This window comes from Macrobrachium rosenbergii, chromosome 10, assembly GCF_040412425.1.
Source record: "Macrobrachium rosenbergii isolate ZJJX-2024 chromosome 10, ASM4041242v1, whole genome shotgun sequence".
In the NCBI taxonomy this organism is placed as follows: domain Eukaryota; kingdom Metazoa; phylum Arthropoda; class Malacostraca; order Decapoda; family Palaemonidae; genus Macrobrachium; species Macrobrachium rosenbergii.
This window is the reverse complement of record NC_089750.1, coordinates 40,055,152-40,079,996: the sequence shown is the minus strand read 5'-3', so window position 1 is coordinate 40,079,996 and position 24,845 is coordinate 40,055,152. Positions and strand designations below refer to the sequence as shown.

Below are 24,845 nucleotides of genomic sequence, written 5' to 3'. Positions count from 1 at the left end.
GGGTGGGGAGCGGTGGGGAGAGAAGTTCAAATAACCTTAACAAGAGCTGCATCTTAATTTTCTTTATATAGGGACAGCTCTTATATCTCCAGTGAGGATTAAAAAAACAAACTCTACTGTATTCTGGAGCATAGAACTGGATAGGCATAAGATCAGCAACAACAGCAATCTAGGATTGTGATCACTTGGAAGAAACTGTAAAGATGAATAACTAAATTATGAAGATTAGAATGAAGTATCTTTGTGGTAAACCACATAAAAGTCTGTCAAAAACATAGTTTGAATAGGTGTGCACACATTCATACTAGGTTTCAAAATGTAAAATATCTAAGTGTGGGGGACTTTGGATGTACAGCCACGCTCATAAGTGATACTACATGACTGCATAGGATTTCATTCCAAATTCACGAACTGGCAGCCTAACATGCGGCAAATTTATCCCTTATTTAAATGCAAAAAGACAAAGTATGTTTTGTAAGAGTAAAATCTGTAAGAAAATATCGTGTTGGCAAATTTTCGAAAAACAGTTACGAAACACTTTCAAAAATTTCATTCTCTCATTGCAGGTGTGTTCGACTAAAAAATGTCTTCATCAAACCTAGGTTCAATGTTAAAATAATAAAAAAAATATAAGAGTTTTTCATAACATTAATATTGCTTACATCGCAACCATAAAATTTGAAATTGTTCTATTTGATTATTTTTACGACTCAACACTGAAAAAATATACAAAAGCATTACTGTAGCATCCACTGATATCAGTGAAACATTTTCAAAGCTTTCGTTCACTTATCACCGATGCATTAGACAAAAATGTGTTTACCAAACCTAGGTTCAAATGTTAAGATAATAAAAGAATTGAAAAAAAGTGTTACATAACATTAATATTGCTTACATTGCAACCATAAAATTTAAATAGTCCTATTTAATTATTTTTACACCTTAATGCGGAAAAAATTTAAATAAAAACGAGAATTATGGTAGCATCAACTGATATTAACAGGCGGGCAGGGCATGTGTGACTCAACCATTCGAGTGGTGGCAACATGAACCACCTGGAATATAGGTCTACAATGAACAGAGATAATGAAATCTTGAAAATATTTATTTTATATTTGTTAAGGAATATTTGGATTTTCATAAAAAATAAAATGATTTATGTTATATTTCTTAATCACTTCAAAAATTATGATTTACTAGTAATTATAATTTTGTTAAAGCAAAGATTTTGTTCCTAGGGTTACGTGTGTTAGTTTTTAGTTTTCTGTAAAAGAAAACTGTTATGCTGGCTTTGTTTGTCCATCTGCACTTTATTCTGTCCACACTTTTTTCTGTCCGCACTTTTTCTGGCCACCCTCAGATCTTAAAAACTACTGAGGCTAGAGGGGTGCAAATTGGTAGATTAATCATCCACCCTCCAACCATCAAACATACCAAATTGCAGCCTTCTAGCCTCAGCAGTTTTTATTTTATATCATTGCCATCTTTTATTTTTCAAAGAACAGGTAATCTCTAAAAATAAATAAATTGAGACTAAATCTCAGAAGCCTTACATCATTTTTGTTATGCCTATATATCATTTTGCAACACACAGGCAGTTTGAACATCAGAACTGAAAGAAAACCTTTTTGTAATTCAATTTTCTATTTTGAAAATTTTGTTGTGACTGTTGAGCTTATTTGGTCTACTGTTATATATTGTTGCGAAGACTACTTCGAGTAGCAAGTTAAGTGCACTGGCCCTGATGAGACTGACAGCCTTTTCACACCATACTTTGAGCTAAGCAATGTAAAAATATAATTAACATGTCACAAAGATTACTAATTGTACAAATGCATAAAAGAGATCATATTCATATACCCATAAGGAATATAGTGTTAGCTGTGAATTCGCAAACTTATCGACATGTATGACATTGGAAATAAAAAATAAGTTTAACACTACTTGGCAACATTACACTGAGTTTTAGAGTTTGGAGGATACAAAAAGAATCATGCTGCATCACTTGTGAGCATGGCTGTACCAGTGATTTTGAAGCTTGTTCATTTAATATCTCTAGAAACTAATACAAAATTGAGAGAGAGAGAGAGAGAGAGAGAGAGAGAGAGAGAGAGAGGTTTATTGGTTTTATTGCCTGAAAACAACTTACCTTCAGATGGCAAAATGTTTGGCCTAACTGTCGATGATGACACTGTTGTAGTCCTGTAACAGTTACTGACGCATCAACATTTCCTGGCATTACTGTGGCTTCGCTTTGGCGGTTGACCAATAACCAGGTGTGATGGAAAGATGGAGGACAGATACTGGACAGAGGCCTCTGAGTTGATACTGGAATGAAATGTAGATAAGGGGGTTCTTATGCATAATAAACCAAATTTTTCCTAACATTATACAGCACTATTCTTCAACCATCAGAATAAAATACTCTTGCTATATGAAAATCTTTGTGCTGTAATAAAACTGGAAATATCTAAGGCTTGCTACTTATAAAGATTTTTTTTTACTGACAATTTTTCTTGCTCTTGTTTCTGCCCTTATTAACCAAGCAAAGTCACTGATTCCCCATGAGGTAAAACTGGCCATTAGAACAATGTCGTTTGAAATTTCAGTAGAATCTTGTGTAATTTTATCTCGCATTTTTTTTATACAAAGTACAAGAAAATTTTTGAGCAAATGCATCTTTCAGATGTGTTATTTATGTTATATTTATTTAGAGCAACAGCAATGATACAGAGAGATGTTTGTGAACTATATTTGAGGAAATAAGGACTTAAGAAAATTTTGCATAGGAGAATAATAATAATAATAATAATAATAATAATGATAATAATAACAATAATAATAATAATAATAATAATAATAATAATAATAATAATAATAATAATAATAATAATAATAATAATACACGGTACACAAGTCTTTATAGCCAACAGGTGGGTTCTAGTTAGAAGGTAAATTCTAATTAGCTGCATATTGATACTGTTGCACCTCTTTTCGAAGGTGTTGCAAACTCATTACCTAGTCTGTAAGTCTACTGTAGCTAGAGATGCGGTTGGTTGGTTGAAGAATTATTAATAAGCACTTACGTCCCTCCATCTTCAGCAGCATATGAGATCAATTCAGATAAAAATATTCACCACAGGGCTTTCATGCCTGTCTAGGCATTTTCTGGAATCATTAAGGCAGAGGCCAGGTTCGTAGGTTTACACAGACCATGTTGGGATAACGTGTCGAGGCCTGTTGTATATGGAAATCCAAGAAGGGAAAGGTACTTGGCACAGCAATTACAAGTGGAAAGGAGAATAGAGCATTTTTGAAATATTCCCCTTAAGATTACCAGGTCCTCTTTTCTTGTGCAGAGCTGAGAATCTTATTAAGAATCCTTTCTTCGATGACACATGTAGAAATTGGCGAATAGTACCCCTAACACCATTGAACTGGCATAAAGATGTCTTATGTGGGTGCTAAAGGAAACCTTCTTGATACATGTTTCATGGAGGGCCTTTAGGGCTTAGGAGGAGTTCAGTCATTCCATGGCTGGGGAGCTGGTAAAGAGGTTTCAACATACAGTGAGGCTGTGAGACTCGAGGAAGGAGAGCCCTGAAGTTCTTGTAAGAAGTGATAGATGACTAAAGACATTCATTTTTGAGGATGTATGGAGTGAGGAGGTCATTAAGGCTCTTGCCAGTGTTGTAGATTTAAGGTGGTATCTGGTAGATAATAGGTTGTAAAAGGTTTCTAGGCTTGTGAAACTTTGCTGTGCCAAAAATTTATCCTGGGTCAGGGTCCCTCTGGGCAAGTTGGAACCTAGGGGGAACCCCTTCAAATCAGGTATACTTGATAGGGTTCTTCTTGATCTTTCCAAACTTTAATTCATCAGTCAGGAATTTGGTCCTATTTCTGGAAATTTTTGGAGGCGCAGATGAATTCCAAGGCAGTTGCTTTGTCTGTTCTTATTATGATGACTTCCTCAGTTGTTTCAAGTTTTTGGCAGTCTTTCATCTTCTTAGTGAGGCTGGAGCACAGTAGTTGGTGAGGACTTCTGCTAGAACTAAGGGCTGGAAGGAATTGATCCTTGAGGAACTAGTCAAGGAGGACTTCAACCTCCAGGCACTTGGTTCGTGGGTTCAGTCCAAGTTAAGGTGGTCTTTTTCTTTGTGAATCTTATACCAAGAGAGGGTGATATATTAATTTTTTTTACTTGGGTTTCTTGGCATCAATTTCAGTGTTGGGGTCTCTTGGGAAGCTGCCTGTTTTTGTGTTTGCAAACCATCCAGTTATTTGATCTCTTGTTTTTTATCTCTTCAGTGGCAAGGCCCTAGGTTTCTCCTTAAGGAGCTGTACTATCTTCCTTCATTGCAGCAGGATCAAGTAGTTGTATCTGGGTGTAAAGGTGGGAGGAACCTTCTCTAACAGCAGTATTGCTGAATATGATAGTTGTTCCTACGGCTTTAACTTTATATAATGTTCTCTATGAGTCTTATGATACTGCCAAGAACTTAAGACAAACCCAAGATGCCATACAAAGGCCAGTCAAAGCAGCTACATTGGTACATGTATGCACCATTTGTCATCATAGGAAATTGGACCAAATTCTGGATGAATAAAAATGTTAAAAGATCAGCAAGAACCCTTCTGAGGACATGCGATGAGATATCAGAGAGGGTTATTGTTCTGCTAGACTCCCTAAAACCCCCATCCCCTGCACAAAGTAACTTTAACCTGGAATACATTTTGGGTCAGTAAAAATCCACAAGCCTGGAAACCCTCTACAACAAAATATTGTCCACGTATTGACTCCTACCTACAACATCGCCAAAAGACTTAATGACCTTGCCACTCCATATATCCTCAACAAGTACTGACTCTAGTTGTTTACTGATTTCTTACAGGAACTTCTAGGCCCTTCATCTACAGTTATCATTGCCTCATCAGACATAAATAGCATCTTTACCAATGTCCTTTTTAACAAAACGATTGAACACTTCCTGAAAAGTCTGTAGATGGAGGACAAACCTACCCATAGAAGTCTTAAAGGCCTTCATGGAAATGTGTACCAGAAATGACTTCTTCACCAGCCACAGAGCATATTTTTTTATTGCTAAATTCCTACATGGGCATCATCAAAGAAATGATTTTCAATGAGGTCCACTGCCCTTCATAATACCTTTGTGAGAGTGGACATAGAGGAAGACCCCTGGAAAACTTGAGCTTCATCAAGACTTTTGAAGAATGCTTCGCAGACCACTTCACAGTGCTGAGGTTTCCCTCCTCTGCTGAGATGTCCATGCACAGGGGACCCCAACAGGTTATGCCACCAAGGTCGATAAAAAGCAGATAAATCCTGTTGTCTGCCTGAATGGTTCCAGTGACTATCTGGACAGGGATAAAAGGTCTGCTGTGAATGCCTTCATACTCTGTGCTCTTACACACAGCTCCCTAAGGCAGGACACCATAGAGAAATCAGAAGTTCAACACGGATAATTATTTAAAGCAATTAATAGATAACATGATGGAAAGGCCAAAATGGTGATACAAAATTATACCATAAACTATGTGCATCACAATATCTAAAATAGAAAACATTCAGGAAAATTATCAGAGAACATGCCTCTCATACCATTGTCTCTCAACCAAAGTCTCAGAGCATTTCTACTTCCATTTTCAGGAGGAGCCTATCTTCAACCTATACCATCATAGAAATTATAGACCCAGCACCACATCACCGATGCTTGCACTATCTTCAAGCCTGGCAAAAAAAAAAGTATATCTTAGTTTAACCAGACCACTGAGCTGGTTAACAGCTCAATACTGGAAAAAAAAGTCCAGCATCAACATAGTAAAAGAAACAGAATTTCTGACTACTATTATCAAAAGAAATATGAGACAGCAAGTGCCAAACTTCACGCCAGACACAAAGAGACAGAGAGGAATAAAAGAGAGAAGTAACATGAAAGGCCTTCCCCTTACCAGAGTATGCTCTCATACCAGCCACACTTGTGGCAACCAATAAACCCTCCAGTGAACCCTATTGTCTACATTAATATGGTTGCAATGCCTTTGGAACCAGATGCAACAGCATCAAGAAGCAACCAGTCATAATTCAGTACACCAGTCCAACCACTGACTGCATTCTACCCATCTGCAATAATAATAATAATAATAATAATAATAATAATAATAATAATAATAATAATAATAATAATAATAATAATAATAATAATCAGTAGTAGTACTGATATGATGGTGAGGATAATGATTATGATGAAGAGGATACATGTACTCACATCGCTGAACACAAAGAGCAGCAGACACCGAACGAGATGAACATAATTCATGAACGATTCCAACTCCAAGGATGTAGATAGAGCACCTCAGTGTAACGCCTACATCACCACCAACAGTCAAATCCCCCCTGGCAAGGCTCATTGGTCCTGCATTGGAAAGGTCCACATCACCAGTAGAACCTTTTTCATGAACTGAAAGATGATGCATCTCTTGTTGCTCATCTTGTAACCTAAAATAAAAAAAGAAATAAAAACTAAGACCTGGGATTGGGAACTTGAGTACATTAGTTCAGTTCGATTTTTCTGCACATTTGTTGGTGAATGCAAAATTTAATATTTTTATTCAGTTATCTCATTGTCTGCCTACTTCTCATAAACACACACACACACAATATATATATATATATATATATATATATATATATATATATATATATATATATATATATATATATATATATATATATATATATATATATATATATATATATATATATATATATATATATATATATATATGAAGCTACAAATGTTGTTTCATATCTAATTCACGCTACCTCAGGAATATCCCCGATGGGGAATGATCACTGAAGGGGAATTAATAAGTGATAAATGGATCGGTACTGCCAGGTCTTGATCCCATGACACAGTTTCCTTCCAACATCTCCAGTCGATGGTCTACCCACTGAGCTATCAAGAGAGGTATAAGTAAATGCCGAATCTGCTGTACTTGTTTACCCGTCGAGAAAGGGGAAATTATACTTAGCTTTGGAATTAACCCACCTCCACCATGACAGCTCATTGGTACGTTTGTAACATGCATCTCTTATTATGAAATTTTTTATCACAATGTGATTTATATACATTCATGAAGCTACAAATGTTGTTTAATATGAAATTCATGCTACCTCGGGAATATCTCCGATGGGGAATGATCACCGAAGGGGAATTTATAAGTGATAAATGGATCAATACTGTCGGGTCTTGATCCCACGCCACAGTTTCCTTCCAACAACTCCAGTCGACGGTCTACCCACTGAGCTATCAAGAGAGGTATACGTAAATGCCGAATCTGCTGTACTTGTTTACCCACCGAGAAAGGGGAAATTATACTTAGCCTCAGCATTAACCCACCTCCACCATGACAGCTCATTGGTACGTTTGGAACATGCAGCTCTTATGAAATTTTTATCATACCATGATTTGTATACATTCATAAAACTACAAATGTTGTTTAATATGAAATTCATGCTACCTCTGGAATATCCTTGATGGGGAATGATCACCGAAGGAGAATTTATAAATGATAAATGGATCGGCACTGCCGGGTCTCGATTCCATGACACAGTTTCCTTCCAACAACTCCAGTCGACGGTCTACCCACTGAGCTATCAAGAGAGGTATAAGTAAATGCCTAACCTGCTGTACTTGTTTACCCGTCGAGAACGGGGAAATTGTTCTTAGCTTTGGCATTAGCCCACCTCCACCATTACAGCTCATTGTACGTTTGGAAAATGCAGCTTTCATTATGACGTTTTTATCACACTGTGATTTATATATATTCATGAAACTACAAATGTTTAATATGAAATTCACACTACCTCGGGAATATTCCTGATGGGGAATGATCACTGAAGGAGAATTTATAAGTGATAAATGTATCGGTATTGCCGGGTCTCGATCCCATAACAAAATTTCCTTCCACCAACTCTAGTCGACAGTCTACCCGGCAGTACCGATCCATTTATCACTTATAAATTCCCCTTCGGTGATCATTCCCCATCGGGGATATTCCCGAGGTAGCATGAATTTCATATTAAACAACATTTGTAGCTTCATGAATGTATATAAATCACGGTGTGATAAAAATTTCATAAGAGCTGCATGTTCCAAACATACCAATGAGCTGTCATGGTGGAGGTGGGTTAATGCCGAAGCTAAGTATAATTTCCCCTTTCTCGACAGGTAAACAAGTACAGCAGATTCGGCATTTACTTACACCTCTCTTGATAGCTCAGCATGTAGGCCGTCGACTGGAGTTGTTGGAAGGAAACTGTTTCGTGGGATCGAGACCTGGCAGTACCGATCTATTTATCACTTATAGATTCCCCTTCGATGATCATTCCTCATCAGGGATATTCCCGAGGTAGCGTGAATTTCATATTAAACAACATTTGCAGCTTCATGAATGTAAATAAATCATGCTGTGATAAAAATTTCATAATAAGAGCTGCATGTTCCAAACGTACCAATGAGCTGTCATGGTGCCGAAGCTAAGTATAATTTCCCCTTTCTCGACAGGTAAATAAGTACAGCAGATATGGCATTTACTTATACCTCTCTTGATAGCTCAGTGGGTAGACCGTCGACTGGAGTTGCTGGAAGGAAACTGTGTCGTGGTATCGAGACCTGGCAGTACCAATCCATTTATCACTTATAAATTCCCCTTCGGTGATCATTCCCCATCAAGGATATTCCCGAAGTAGCGTGATTTTCATATTAAGCATCATGAATGTATATAAATCACAGTGTGGTAAAAATTTCATAATAAGAGCTGTGTGTTCCAAACGTACCAATGAGCTGTCATGGTGGAGGTGGGTTAATGCCGAAGCTAAGTATAATATACCAGTTCTCAACAGGTAAACAAGTACTGCAGATTCGGCATTTACTTATACATCTCTTGATAGCTCAGTGGGTAGACCGTCGACTGGAGTTGTTGGAAGGAGACTGTGTCGTGGGATCGAGACCTGGCAGTACCGATCCACTTATCACTTATAAATTCCCTTTAGTGATCATTCCCGAGGTAGCGTGGATTTGAAACAACATTTGTAGCTTCATGAATGTATATAAATCACGGTGTGATAAAAATTTCATATATATATATATATATATATATATATATATATATGTATATATATATATATATATATATATATATATATATATATATATATATATATATATATATATATATATATATATATACATATACACACACACACACACACACACACATATATATATATATATATATATATATATATATATATATATATATATATATACATATACATATACATATATATACACACATATATATATATATATATATATATATATATATATATATATATGTATATATATATATATACAGTATATATTTAATCGTGACAACAATGCCCCCTTAACTTCTCGAATTCTTCAAACTTTTTGGATGCGTGTGTCACTACAAAGCCTTAGAGCCAAATGCAAGAATATAAAGTAATTCTGATCTCCATAGCCGGTCATGTCGTCAGGTCGGAAACGGGACCTTCTTCTGATGCTTTAAATGTGGGTTTGAATCCTTTTACGAATTCAGAATTACTTCATATTCCTGCATGTGGGCCTAAGGCTTTGTAGTAACAATCATATCAAAAAGCGTCAAGATTTTGAGAAGTCCAGAGGAAATTGTGGTTATTACTGGTATACAGTGATCATTAGCTGGTATAAAGTGATCATTATATTATATATATATATATATATATATATATATATATATATATATATATATATATATATATATATATATATATATATATATATATATATATATCTCTGTGTGTACTTTTATAACACAACTTAAAGTGCAATATATCATAGACGAGAGTATAAGGCTATGAAAAAGGGGAAGCAGCTTAGTGCAAGATATTTCACCTTTACTATAAGGCACTCACAAGTATAGGACATTCACACAAGCAAAAAACAACTAAAATTATAGGAGTATACAATAATTTAATACATATTAAAGTCATTACATTTGAGGCTTGTCTTTCGATGAGGAACAGCTTTCCAAAGAGTTATAGTTATTGCACTTACTGTTAGGAAAATTAGATAGTGAAAGTAGAAAGAAAGGAGAGAGAGAGAAATATAGAGACAAAGAAAGAGACTAGAGAATAGAGAGAGAGAGAGAGAGAGAGAGAGAGAGAGAGAGAGAGAGAGAGAGAGAGAGAGAGAGAGAGAGAGAGAAAGAGAAAAAGAGAACAATGATTACGCCTGGGTTGTTTTCACTTGAGAAGCTAAGAAGTGCTGACTGATATAAACCATCTTCCACGAACTCAACACAGTGAGCAAGTATATCGTGCCCACGGCCATAAAACCGATCGTAAAATTTGTAAACTGTGGCCTCACGATTTAGCTTACTCAGAGATGATTCAGCACCGCGTCAAGAAACTAACACCAGCCATCTCTATAACCCCGCCTTCAATAGGAGGCGTTTTCATGGAAATTCCAGAAATTGGGGGCTGGACAAAGTGATGTACCTCAACACCCTCCAATTAAACATTCTAGGGAGGGGTCTTTTACCAACCCCCCTCCTAAGATCATTTCCGATCAAATCCTCTAAGGAGAGATTTGAACAACACCCACCAACATCCTTCCCAATCAACTGTTTGAGGGGAGGCCTTGCAGATAAATCCTTCCAATAGGAAACTGGAGGGAGGAGGAGATTGCAGATTACAAGAAACCCAGGGGTTCCAGAGACAGAAGAGCAGAGGAGAGCAGCAGATTCGAGTTAAATCCACCAGGGAGAGTTATATCTCCCCTTACTTTCGTGTTTCCCAAACAGACAGAATTGAACTGTTTATTAAGAGTGATTTCGTTTGCCTAGCTGTAACTTTAAATTGTACTTAAGTTTGTAGTTAACTTTCGTCATTAAAGTAAGGAAACTACAGATCTCGTCTCTATTACACCTTTCTGAGAGATACCAGTACTCTAAGATAATTTCCCTCCAACGATAGCAGGTTCAAGAAAGCAGTGAAGGTGGAATCTACACTTAGAGAAGCTTGCAGGTGAGAGGAAATAAAAATATTTTTAGTCCGACACGACATAAAATGGTGGCAGCAGTCAGCGGATCCAGAAGGCAAGACGAAACAAACGAACATTAACGAAATTATCAGTGCAATTACTTAAGTTACAGTGAAACGAAAATCTACAAAACGAACTTAGATTTTTATGACGGCGAGCAAAACTTGTATGAAGAAATAAAAATTCTGCAATAGGGCGTCGAATGAAAGTGAACAAAAACAGTATTGGTGCGTCATGAAGAAGCAAAACACTTAGAACAGTTAACGACAACAGATTGAGCCAGACCCCAACAACCATAACAAGCAGAGTGTTTAATAAACTATCATTACGGATGTAACCGAAAAACAACACAGAGAGTTTTTCAACAAAGCTCAGGAGAAGAAAACCATAGCGAAAAACAACAGCTTGACGGCTTCATAATAGCAACAACCTGTAAGTTATCGAGAAATGAAATTTACTGTTCTCTCTCTTTAAATGTGTGACTAAGTGAAGATTTTTTAACATCTTTTTATAAGATTGAAAATTAAGGAAACTCTAGTGAATAAAAATTTTTTTTTTGCGTAATTACCATTATTGCTCTATGATAATTATTTGTTTAGTAAATAATTTAGATAGGGAAATATATTTTTTTTCTTTCACTCAGTTGGTGATAAATATTTGAGGAGTTATATGCAAACTTGTGTACTCATTGTGATGAATTTTTTGTTTTTGTTTTTGATGATATGATGCCCAGTTTCACATAAGATTTTTTTTTGTGTATTGAATGATACTTTGAAGGATTTAATTTATTTGTACACTTGAACTCAGTTGAGAATTTAATTATTTTTACTGTGATAATTTGGCAGTTTCTTTTAATTCATGGTACAGTATAAAATTTTTTTTATATAAATATAATTAATGTACTCAGATTGAATAATTTTTTATATATCATGCAAAGGGTCTTTGACGAATTACTGAGCACGGTTAGACGATTTAAGACCGTCGACACTTAGGTGTAGCTGAATTTCAAGACTAAATTGCCACTCAGCTGTAGTGCAAGGAAATACTAACAATAATAACCCAACTAACCAGAACCAAAATAGTGGTAATCATTCTAATAATATTAACAGTAATAATAATAGTAACAATACTAATAATACTCGCGCCTTACATTATCGCAATATGAATCAAGCAGCAGTAATAACAGCCACACGCTTCTGTGGACAGGTGGATGATTCAAATCCTGACAAAAGTCGACTCGAATCCTATACAGTAAACCATTGGCTCGCAGACGCAGATAGTCGCATAACTTCAGGGGGAATAACAGATGAAAGAACTAAAATAAATGAAGCCTTGCTTCTCGTCAGCTCAGAACATGGAGACGCTCATAAAACTCTGAATTCCACAAGTTTCAGCAAACTTAATAACTCTGCAGAATTCAAAGAAATTTGTTTATCACTTTGAGAACCAGTAAATAAGACTGACAGTTTATATAACATAACTAGATTCCTTAACCCGCAACTTAAAACAATTGCTAATTTGTACGCAAGCGTGGAGAATGCAATAGAGAAAATAACAGAAGACTTAAGGAAAACAGGCATTACCATAGGAGATAGAACTCAGTTTGGAGATAGTGTCAGTAATTTAGTTGAGCTAAGTCATGTTCTAAATTACTTGTCATTTGGAACAGAAGGCTCTCAGAAAATTAACAATTGATCCCAAGAAAAACAGCCTTCAAACATTGAAATCAATGAGAGAAGAAATACAAAAGAAAGAGATAAATCTATCCAAGGAATCTGTAGGAACAACAGAAGCACAAAATGAACAGATAAATAGAAATAATAATAATCCTACTTTTAACATGAATAATAAGTTCTATGATAATTCCAGACAAGTAGGGAATAGACCAAATACCTTCCAAGGGAAATATGCCCAAAATACTAAGAGAAAATGGAATCCAGATGAGAAAGGAAGAAACAATCAAACAGAGTGAACCTCCCAAACCTTATAGATATGGTCAAAACTCAAACACAAATAATTCAACCCAAGTGAACTATTCCGCTCAAGGGGCAAGACCAAAGACAGCCTGTGAAAACTGTGGGTATACAAATCATTTTACAAACGAGTGTAGAAAACCTAGAATCTGCACGGTTTGTAAGAAAGTAGATTTAACCAAGAATTACTGGTTTAGAACACAAGAAGGAAATAAAGAAATAGTTGAATTTAGCAGTAATCGCTCAACATCAAATAAGTCTTCAAGTCAATGACAAATTATCCTTACACATAATACCACAAGAAAGTCCCTTCAAGAAGATAATCTAAAAGTAGAAAAATTAGCAAAAAGGGGAAGTGAAGGTTCATCCGCATTATCCTATTTGCAGAGTAAAGAAGTTGTATTTTCCATGGACGTAGAAGAAATAATCAGAAAGGATTTACCTATCATTAAAGTTTCAATAAATAACAAAGTATGCACTGTGCTTATGGATTCAGGTAGTACTGTAAGCATAATTGATAAACATACATTAACAAAATACTTAGGCATTAAAGAAACGCTAATTCAGGGTCAAAGCAGAATAATAAAGGAGTAGCGGGTAAACAGATTAAACGTTTAGGAAATGTGAACTTAGAAATAGACCTTTCGTTACATAAAACTGTTGAAAGTTTTATACTTCTAGAAGACAGATTTTTTCCCGCACATGTATTGTTCTCATTTAATTTAATGAAGAGATGTGGAATCATCCTGGACTGCAGAGAAGGAAGAATTAACCTGAAACAAGATAATAAAAAGAGCGTATGTTTTACGCTTGAAGAAGAGTTTCACCCAAATCTGATCAATTTGTCTGAGACGACTTCGACAAGCGAGAAAGACATAAATAAAATAAATTAACATCAAGAGAACAATCAAAATAAAATGGAAAGGAATAGAAAAGAGGAATTCCCACAATTACAGAATAGAAACCCAAGATGATGTGCAAATTCAGAAATTATATCCTCCAAAGAAAGAAATGACCCAGAAATAAATAATGGTGATCACCAAGGTTCTGAATATGACGAAAAACAAGGCGCCTATATTGACAGAGATACAGAGATAAATACAGATAGTTATAACAATGTAGTAATAAGTTGTGATAATGAAAGGAATTTACTAAATGAAGTATTGTTATTAAACAAAATAAATAAAGTAGATATAAGTAACGTAATAGCAGTAACTGAAGAAACTAGTGAATATGCAGAACATTGTTATTTTATAGAGATAGAAGATGAAGAAATATGTTGCGTAAGCACTGCTGATGATAATAAAGTACAATTCATACTAAATAGACAGGTAATTTTGCATCCAAAGTGTTTAGCAAAAATACATTTAAGGGGAAAAGAAGAGATAGAAATTAAAGACGTTCTGTTGATAAATGAAGAATTGCCAGAATTTGTCAGGCTGGATAATTCCTTAGTCCACATAAAGGGTAATACTTGTGAAGTTTATGTACAAAACTACTCAGATAACAAACTAACACTATATGCAGGCAATGTCTTTTGCAAAGGAATACCTATTAACAATCCGTTACTAACACTGGAAGAAAAAGCATTTTTCTCTGAATTAAGCAAAGAGGTGAATAAAACAGATTTCCCAGAAAACAAGAGTGAATTAATTCAGGTATTAGAAAAATACAGAGATGCAATAGCTATAGAAGGAGATAAATTAGGCAGAACAAATGTCCTAAAACTAGAATTTTGTTAGATGATGGAACAAAACCATTCTTTATTCCTAATTACAGTTACCAATAAGCCAAAGACCCATAGTTGATAATTTGATAGAAGAAATGAAGAAAGATGGGGTGGTCATTCCTTCTAAATCTCCATATAATTCTCCATTGCTACTTGTTCCAAAGAAAGATGGAAATTGGAGACTTGTGATAGATTATAGAAAGTTAAATTCCAACACCATCCCAGATAGAATGCCAATGTCAGTAATTCAAGATATGTTAGCTCAATTAGGAGGTGCAAAAATATTTTCATCTTTAGATTTACTTAGTGGATACTGGCAAGTACCTTTAGACGAAGAGTCGAAACCATACACAGCCTTCAGCACACATAAAGAACATTTACAATTTGAAGTCATGCCATTTGGACTCACTTCGGCTCCTTTAACGTTTGTTAGATTAATGCTACAAATATTAGGGGATATAGAAAATGTTGCAGTTTACTTAGATGATGTTATAATTTTTAGTAAAGATTTAGAAAGTCACTTCAAAACTTTAGAAATAGTCCTAGAAAGATTAAGAAGAGCAGGACTAAAAATCAAATTAAAGAAATGTCAATTCTTAATGAAATCCTTGGAATACTTAGGTCATGTAATTAGTGAAGATGGACTGCGCATGCAAGCAGGCAAGATAAAGGCAATAGTTGAATATCCAGCTCCTACAAATTTGAAAGCAGTGAGACGATTCCTAGGAATGGTAGGTTACTATAGACCTTTCATTAAGGGTTTTTCTACAATAGCCAAACCATTAACAGAATTAACAAAGAAGGATGTCAAATATGAATGGAATAAAGATCAAGAGACAGCCTTCCAAACGCTAAAGAGTAAAATGACAAGGAATCCAGTATTAGTCTACCCAGATTTCTCCAAAGACTTCTACTTAGCCTGTGACGCCTCAAGTACAGGGCTAGGGGCTGTATTATTGCAAAAGGGCAAAACCAGAATGAGAGCAGTATATTATGCCAGTAGAGTCTTAAATGTAGCAGAGAGAAATTATAGCACAATCGAAAGGGAATGTTTAGCATTATACTGGGTATTAAAGAAATTTAGACACATAATCCTAGGTCATAAAGTCAATGTACTTACTGATCACAAACCCTTTGTGATTTGTTTAAGAAGAGAACTTTTACAAATAACATGAAGTTCAATAGATGGTTCATTAGTGTACTAGAATTTGCTCCAGAATTCAGATATATCCCAGGGAAATTTAATACACTAGCAGATGCGTTATCCAGATCCCAAGAAGAAACAGAGAAATGCATTACCACTAATACTTTTTGTTTTAGCTGTCAAGTAGCTGACTTAGATTTGTAAAGAGTACAAATACAACAAGAAAAAGTTACAGAAATCAGACAGTTAATGACAGTGGAATTTTCAAAACCTGATTTTGTTTTAATCAATGGTTTATTGTAAAAAAGGCCAACAGAGAAGAATGGTTATTCTCGTCTATACATCCCAAAAACACTAATCAGAGAAGTTTTAGAACTAACCCACTCATACAAGTTAGCAGGACACCCCGGAATTAAAAAGACAAGTAGAATCATAACCAGAAAGTATTTTTGGCCACATTGTAGTGAAGATGCCAAGAACTTTGTACAAAATTGTGAAGTTTGTAATAGAACCAAGGGTAACGTAAATCCAAAGGCTTCACTTGAAAAATATCCATCGGAACTTAACCCGTTCCAGGTTGTGTCGATGGACTTTTTAGGTCCATTTTCTACCAATGTTAGAGGGAATAAACAAATACTAGTCTTTTTAGACTATCTAACAAGATATGCAAAGATCGTACCAGTAAGAAGTAGAGATGCAATTACAGTAGCAGAAGCTCTTAAATCTAGAATTATCACGATATATTCATGTCCACAAGTTCTTCTTTCTGATAAAGCAGCTGAATTTACTAGTGAACTTTTAAGAAAATTATGTGAATTTTATGAGATAAATAAATGTCAAATAGCATATAAACCAAGTTCAAATGGAGCAGTAGAAAGAACAAATCGTAAAATAAAGGATATCCTGAAAACTTTGGTTAAACTTAATACAGAAGACTGGGATTTAGCTTTGGAAGACGTACAATTGACTATAAACAATACTGTAAATGAGACAATAGGAGAATCACCACACTACTTATTGTATGGGTATCAGAAGAGACTACCTAACACCTTACTGTATAATGCAACACCACCCCGACATACTTATAATTATGATGACTATATTGCATGGAAAACTAGACGTACTTATGAAACGATCAAACAAACGAGAACTAGACTTAAAGAATCTGAAAGTGTTCAAGCAAGGTACTATGACAAAAATACAGCTAAACCAGACATTGTAGTAGGTGCTCAGGTATATGTTCAGAATCATATTCCAGAAGGTCCTAATGTAAAAGTTTCTCCAAAATTTCATGGTCCTTATAGAGTATTAGAAGTGTTAAAATTAAATAAGCTAAAGATCATAAGTGAGTGTGATCTAAAAGAAAGAATTGTTCATTACAATCATGTAAAGGTAATAAAAACAGACGCTTGGTCCACTAACAAACTAAAAGAAATATTGAAAGAAGATAAGGAAGAACAAATAAACCAAAGATATGCAATGAGAAAAAGATAAATTTATGTAAAGTGTTGAACTGTCATATGTAAACTGTATATGTATAAATTAAAATATCTTATGTATATAGGATATCTGATAAGGCTTATTCTTACAGATACAAACATGCGGCTCCTATTGGTTCTAATTCAACTGCTTTGTGTGTCATCCGAAGTGGTCATCCGAAAGGGTGCACTACTAGAGAAAAAGGGATCTGTGAAATTAATTAGAGATTTGAGAATTGTAAGTATAGATGTGTCTTCAGTACTTATCAATGAAATGACGTTGAAAGATGTTCAAAAAGAACTCAAGGTAATAATAGAGGTGATAATTACAATGCGTTATCATTGTTGGAGAGATTAGATAATGACATAGGAAGTGTGTTAAATACAAGATCCAAAAGATCCCCCTTAACTTTTATAGGAACAGCACTAAATCAACTATTTGGAGTAGCAACCGATTCTAATGTAGGAGAAGAAAAGGCCCGAATTGACAAATTAGAACATTGGGCAGCAACAAGAGGAATTGTTTTAAATAAAGTTATCACTTCTCAAAACTTAAATGCCCAAGAGATAGAAAACCTAAAGGTATTCATTAATACAGTAAACAAAAATATAACAAAAGAATTAAATATGTTAGAAAACCAACAATTTCTGAGTACTTTCATTAGTAATAGTAAAGTAATCTTGCAAGAACACAGATACATGTTAAATGCCATTTTGTTAGCCTATAAGGGAATATTAAGCCCAACATTAATTACTCCCAAAGAGTTAGAAGGTATAATTAATGATTTTTTGGTAGAGGGGCATTATACCCCTATGGTAAAGGATGTTATGGTATATTATAATCTAATAACCACCAAGGTGGTTAACAACAAAATTATTTTAGTGTTACCACTTAATCAGAAAAATGCAGATGAACTGATGTCCATACATCCTTTCCCCATGTTGATAAATGAAAATGTAATCATTTCAAATGTCAACAACATCCATTTTGCATTAGAAGAACATGGGTTAATGATGTCATTTATTACTGATGTTCAATTAAAAGATTGCATAATTTTAAAAGATAAGGAATACATCTGCAACCTTGATAACCTTTACGAACTACTAATGCCTATCCTTGTGTTCAAGAAATAATTGAAAATAAAAATCAAGAAGCAAAACTGTGTACACAATTATCCAAACACAGTTTTGTTTCCATCCTAGTAGAACAGTCGATTTTTATATTTTCACTAAATACTGTAACAACCATAATCATCTGCCATAATCTAAGTACTGAAATTAATTTCAGTAATGTTCATGCTTTTGACAAGTCTCGCAAGTTAGTTATCCCAAATAAATTATATTATGAACCTCATGTTTTTACAGAAATAGTTTATCACAAGAAGATCTTATACTTGAACTATTCTAAGAATATCAAAGAGTTTAAATTGTCTCAATTAGAATTAAAACAACTGAATGAGTTACCATTGGTAGATGAGTTTTTCTGTTACAAAGAAAAGGTTTCACCAATTTTATCTCTGTTCAATTTGGTCATAATATTGATTGTGATTGTGGTGTTTGCAATTTTAGTCAAACGTGTAGTGATTTCAAATATTGAGAAGATTATAACAGAAATAAAAAGGGCCAAGGAAGAAGAATAATGTTCTTGTAGACACGACTTATTGCTAATTTCTCTATATATTGTTGATTTCGTTGTGTATTCACTGTTGCAATTAACCATTTTTACAATGCGATGTTTCATTGTATATATATATGTTTCTTTTAACTGATAACTCATTGTATATTGTGTGAATTTTCTACAATATGTTATTGATTTGATTTTTAACATTAGTACATTGACAGAATTTGTGCAATATATTTTTGAGAGTATTACTTTCTTCTTCTTCTTCTTTTCTTTTAACGTGCTTTTATTCCCAATTATATTTGAAGGACTTTTGATTTATTTTAGACCTGTGGTCTCGATCGGCTGCCCTGCCTGACATTATACCCGACCCAACGCCCTTTCTTCCCAGCAGCCAGTTTTGACGTTGAGATGTATGTTATTTTTTGTTTGTTTTGTGTGTGTATTTAGTCTGTAACATCCATTTGCTTTTAAGCAAACCTATCCGTTGATTACATATATAATCCCGGGATGTCTACACGGATAGCAAAGTGTCTGCCTCTCTGATCAGTTGCGGGTGAATGGGCAATCATATAAGTGCTTTATTTTATGTGAGTTTAAACATCCATTTGAACTATAATTTTCTTGTCACACTGAGGGCAGTGTGAGATAGCGTGACCGAGTTGTGTTAGGAAAATTAGATAGGGAAAGTAGAAAGAAAAGAGAGAGAGAGAGAGAGAGAGAAATATAGACACAAAAAAAGAGAAGAGAGAGAGAGAGAGAGAGAGAGAGAGAGAGAAGAGAGAGAGAGAGAGAGAACAATGATTACGCCTAGGTTGTTTTCACTTGAGAAGCTAAGAAGTGCTGACTGATATAAACCATCTTCCACGAACTCAAAACAGTGAGTGAGTATATTGCGCCCAGGGCCATAAAACCGATTGTAAAACTTGAAAACTGCGGCATCATGATTTAGCTTATTCAGAGATGATTCAGTGCCACGCCAAGAAACTAACGCCAGCCATCTCTATAACCCCGCCTTCAATAGGAGGCGTTTTCATGGAAATTCCAGGAAATTGGGGGGCTGGACAAAATGATGTACTTCAACACCCTCCAATCAAACATTCTAGGGAGGGGTCTTTTACACCCCCTCCTAAGATCATTTCCAATCAAATCCTCTAAGGAGAGATTTGAACAACACCCACCAACATCCTTCCCAATCAACTGTTTGAGGGGAGGCCTTGCAGATAAATCCTTCCAATAGGAAACTGGAGGGAGGAGGAGATTGCAGATTACAAGAAACCCAGGGGTTCCAGAGACAGAAGAGCAGAGGAGAGCAACAGATTCGAGTTAACATCCACCAGGGAGAGTTATATCTCCCCTTACTTTCGTGTTTCCTAAACAGACTAAATTGAACTGTTTATTAAGAGTGATTTCGTTTGCCTAGCTGTAACTTTAAATTGTACTTAAATTTCTAGTTAACTTTCGTCATTAAAGTAAGGAAACTACAGATCTCGTCTCTATTACACCTTTCTGAGAGATACCAGTACTCTAAGATAATTTCCCTCCAACGATAGCAGGTTCAAGAAAGCAGTGAAGGTGGAATCTACACTTAGAGAAGCTTGCAGGTGACAGAAAATAAAAATATTTTTAGTCGGGCACGACATTACATCGGTGGTAATGAAATTATGAAGTATGCTTATTATCTATAAACTGGAGTGAGAAATTGACAAAAATCTTAGATATGAACAATCTGGTTTAAGAAAAGACGGGAGTTGCAAAGATAAAATGTTTGTATTAAAACGTATTGTGCAGTGGCATGCAGTATTTAAAACTGCCTGTCTGATGTCTTTTGTTGATTTCGAGAAGGTACTTGACAGCATCCAAAGACTAATATTATGAGTTCTTGTTTCACCAAGGTATTCCTGTTAGATATGTAAAGTTAGTTAAAATTATCCAGAACAAAGTAGATGCGAATTTAATGTCAGTGGGGTGTTGCCAAATAAATTTGAAACATATTGAGGAGGGATATAGGGGAATGTTATTTCACCTTTATTGTCTGCCCTTTTCACAGGTTTTATGGTGGAAAAATAAAATGGTCGGAAAAGGAAGAAAAGTTTTAGATTCGAATACTAACAGAAAGCTGACAGACATGGAATTTACAGCTGATGCTGTTTTACTCAATAAAACACAAAAAGAGTTACAAAGCTTGAGCTTGTTCAATATATATCATCATATATTGACGTAAATGGTGCTCATAATAAGTCTCAGAAAAAACAAGTAATGAGGAGTAAGTAATGAAATAACATTACATGGAGAAAGGATTAATAAGGTTGTACCTTTCTAATATTTGGGAACAATAATATCCAGTACAGCTTTTCTTGATTTGGAATTTACTGAAGGCTAAAAACGGCAACACAAACACTGGACATGCTGAATAAGTTTAGAAAACCAAATAAACTGATACAGCATACAAAATCAAGATGATGTATATGTCCAGCATGATCTATATTGCCATACAGACATGAATGAAACTATATCTAAAATATAGTGTTACTTTGAAAATGAAGCTTAAAAAAATAACAGGAGCCAGGTAGCAGGATAAAATGAGAAATGATACTTGAAGGAAAATGACAGAAATTCCATATGTAGGTGAGATAATGATGAAAGGGAGAGGGATGGTGACAACTTGGACATGTTTTTTTGCATACTCCTCGGAAGTTATTTTGTGATAATATCAGCTGGGCTCCTTTGGACACCAGAAAAGCTGGAAGGCCCAGACCTACTGGGTAAGAACAGCAGAAAAGGAGGCTGGGGATAAATGGAGTTCTCTGAAGGAAAAAGCACAGGAATGACACGAGGAACAGGATTTCACAAAGGACCTTTACATCACATGGTGTTGGAAGCGATGATATATATACATACATACATACATACATACATATATATATATATATATATATATATATATATATATATATATATATATATATATATATATATATATATATATATATATATTTACGTTTTTCCGTGGTTTTAGTTTGAAATATGCTCTGTGAGACAGGTAGCAACAATTTAAGGTAATTTAGCCTTGTGATTCTGACTTCGTGGGTACGGGAAAACGTAAAAAAAAGAGGAAAACAAAGGAGAATTTCATATGAGCATAGGGCTCTTGTTACTGAGGGAAATATTACGTAAAACACGTGGGCACATTTAAAGGAGTGTATTTACATAAATGACATTAGTACGGGAAAGAGGAACTCAAGTAGATTGAATGAAACTGGGGAATTCCAGCCACAGTCCGAGAAGCTTCCACGAAATAGGGTCCCTCTGAAATGAGAGATATGCACATTATACGCCAGTAATGAAAATAGACAAAAGAATAATGAATTTGAAGCTGCACTGAGGGTGCCAAAGGAGTAATAAAGAATTAATACTGCCGATGCAAGAGGCGCACGGACATTAGACAAGGGAGATTTCTGGCTTTCTCTTTAAGAAAATATTACGAGACAAAAGCGTGACTGAAATGGGGCTCTTCCAGGGCACTTTACCTTAGCAGTTTTTCCGAGGGCGCGTAGAAGGCGGTCCGTGGATGACTTGCGATTTCCGAGGGCGAGTTTCTTCCATGTGGTGAGATGCAAGGGCTTCCGTAAAGGGGCAAGGCGATGGGGACTCCTCGAAACTCCAAGCAATGGCGTGTGGGCTCGAGGCAGGCCAACGGTGGAGCGAATACTTGGAATGCGGTCGAGGGGCACGAGGAAACGTATACTTTGGAAAGGGCCACGTGGTTGGGATGCAAGGGCATCGATGGGGCCAGGTGTTGGGGACGTCTTCATTCCATATCTTCCAGCCCGCGTGTGTGTCGAGAACTCGTGGGCTTTTGCTTTTTATCCCCTCCTATGGGGCAGGGGGTGCGTCCAACACAGATGTTTTGACTCATTGCACCTGCTGCCCGCAGGGGAGGCTTTGGCCTGTAGGAAAAACACCCAAGACAGATTACTTTTGCCTCGAAGAAAGATCTTTATCAAAAAGGGGAGCGGCTTTAATCTTTTAAACCCTTGTTTTTTTAAGTCGATAGACAGATGGTCTATCGATCGGCCGGCTGGCAGTAAATGAACCACAACAGAACAACCAACAACAACAAGGGGGGGGAGGCAATTTGCTAGCGAATTCTTGCTAATCATAATACCTCCCCATACAAGATGATGTAGTACATACCTCCTTCGGGTGTGTACATTGATATTCAGAATGAGCGGCAAATGCTTTACGTTACTCTACATTCTGCCTTGCAATGAACTTTACTACTAAGGGTTTTATGAAGCTGTGACATTACTTTTAATAACACATTGGGACAATTTTCGTTAACAGAACGCAAAGTGATTTAAACACTTGCAAAAGAATAATTACTTTAGATTTGGTTACCCACTGGTAACTTTATAATGTGACTCGAACAATTGTGAATTAATTAAGATTATAGGACCGCGTATATGAGGCTATGGCCAACAAATGAAAAGAAAGGTTATTGTTCAAGAATTAAAATACACGGTTACTTAATTTTAGATAAAATGCATGCGGTTAGTACAATCTGCCTTGAAGAGGCTGTGTAAATGAAAAACAGCGTTTATTTTTGTAAATGACATCCCCTTTTACGCGATACTGTAATGACTATACATATTCGCATTGATAATTTATCTTCGTTTTAACGTACTTTGCTTAGCTATCGTTCAACGCGAGCTGAGGGACGACCCACACACCGGGAATTTGACAGTCGTGTGCGGGCGAGAGTATTCGCGAGGTTTTAATTCGCTAACCTTAAAGTACGCTAATTTTATGCGTCCACTGCCCACTCGAGTACTCCATGTTATGATGGGGTGAGCAGACAAAAGATGTGGGGTCTTAGGACAAACAGAGATCTTGGAAGGCATGGAAGGGGGAAAAGGGATAATAATAACAAAAGGAAAATTACCAAGACGTTACGAATGAAAACTTGACCGCATATGAAAGGCGGGACACGTCCCTCAGAGCTTACGAAAGGGGCATTTAAATCACAAGGGAAAGAGTTTATGACTCGCGATTCATTAAAATAAAGATAACTAAATGACTAAAAGAAAGGAAATGATATTGGCAGAAGAGCTAAGGGAAAAAGAGTGAGGATTTTATAGTGTTAGGTGGGAACTTATTGTCCTTCGCCTATAAATTACGGCCCGGACTATCCTTTCGGTCCCAGGGCGAGAAAAGTGCACCCAAAGGGCGCGACTCCTTCAGGAGGGGCTGACACGCACGCCCGGTGCCAAGGTATGGGAGCAAGGGCGTGCCACTTCTCACTCTGTTATTCTTAATGATTTATACATTGTGTGGGGAATGGTATCCCGTATTTAATTGCCTTTTGTGGGGATAATTTAAGGGAAGATTAATAGAGGATGGTAAGAGATAGCAGTTCCTGAGGAATGGAAGAAGATAGAGGAGGGTCTGACATCCCCTTCTGGATTAGGGGTGCCAACACCTTCGAAAAATGAAATGGTGGCACAGGTGCCAGGGGAGCTCTAGAGCTCTTTGTAAATTACCTGGAATGTCCCACGCCCGTGGTAATTTCGCCTCGAGCCTTTCTTAATGGGACAGTCGTCCTCGGCCGGGAAGCGGAGGGCCCGCGACCGGGGGCGGCACGGAGTACCACCTGGGCCTGCTGATGCGACAGCTGACGCAGGAGTGTTCCGTGCGGGTTCTACCATGATCCGTCGCGGCTCTTGTAGTTCATCGCCAAGTGAGATATGGCAGAATCCTGACTTGCAATT

General features: G+C 36.0%; 1 protein-coding gene across 1 annotated transcript in view; it reads right to left on the bottom strand.

Moving 5' to 3' along the window:
• LOC136842598 (histone-lysine N-methyltransferase, H3 lysine-79 specific-like) overlaps positions 1-24,845 on the bottom strand; it is a 759,589-nt gene that overhangs the window by 64,284 nt on the left and 670,460 nt on the right. The window contains exons 5-6 of the mRNA XM_067110173.1: positions 6,288-6,517; positions 2,150-2,328 (exon numbers count right to left, since the gene is read on the bottom strand). Coding sequence (XP_066966274.1) covers positions 2,150-2,328; positions 6,288-6,517 — 409 coding nt within the window. The remainder of the gene's footprint in view (positions 1-2,149; positions 2,329-6,287; positions 6,518-24,845) is intronic.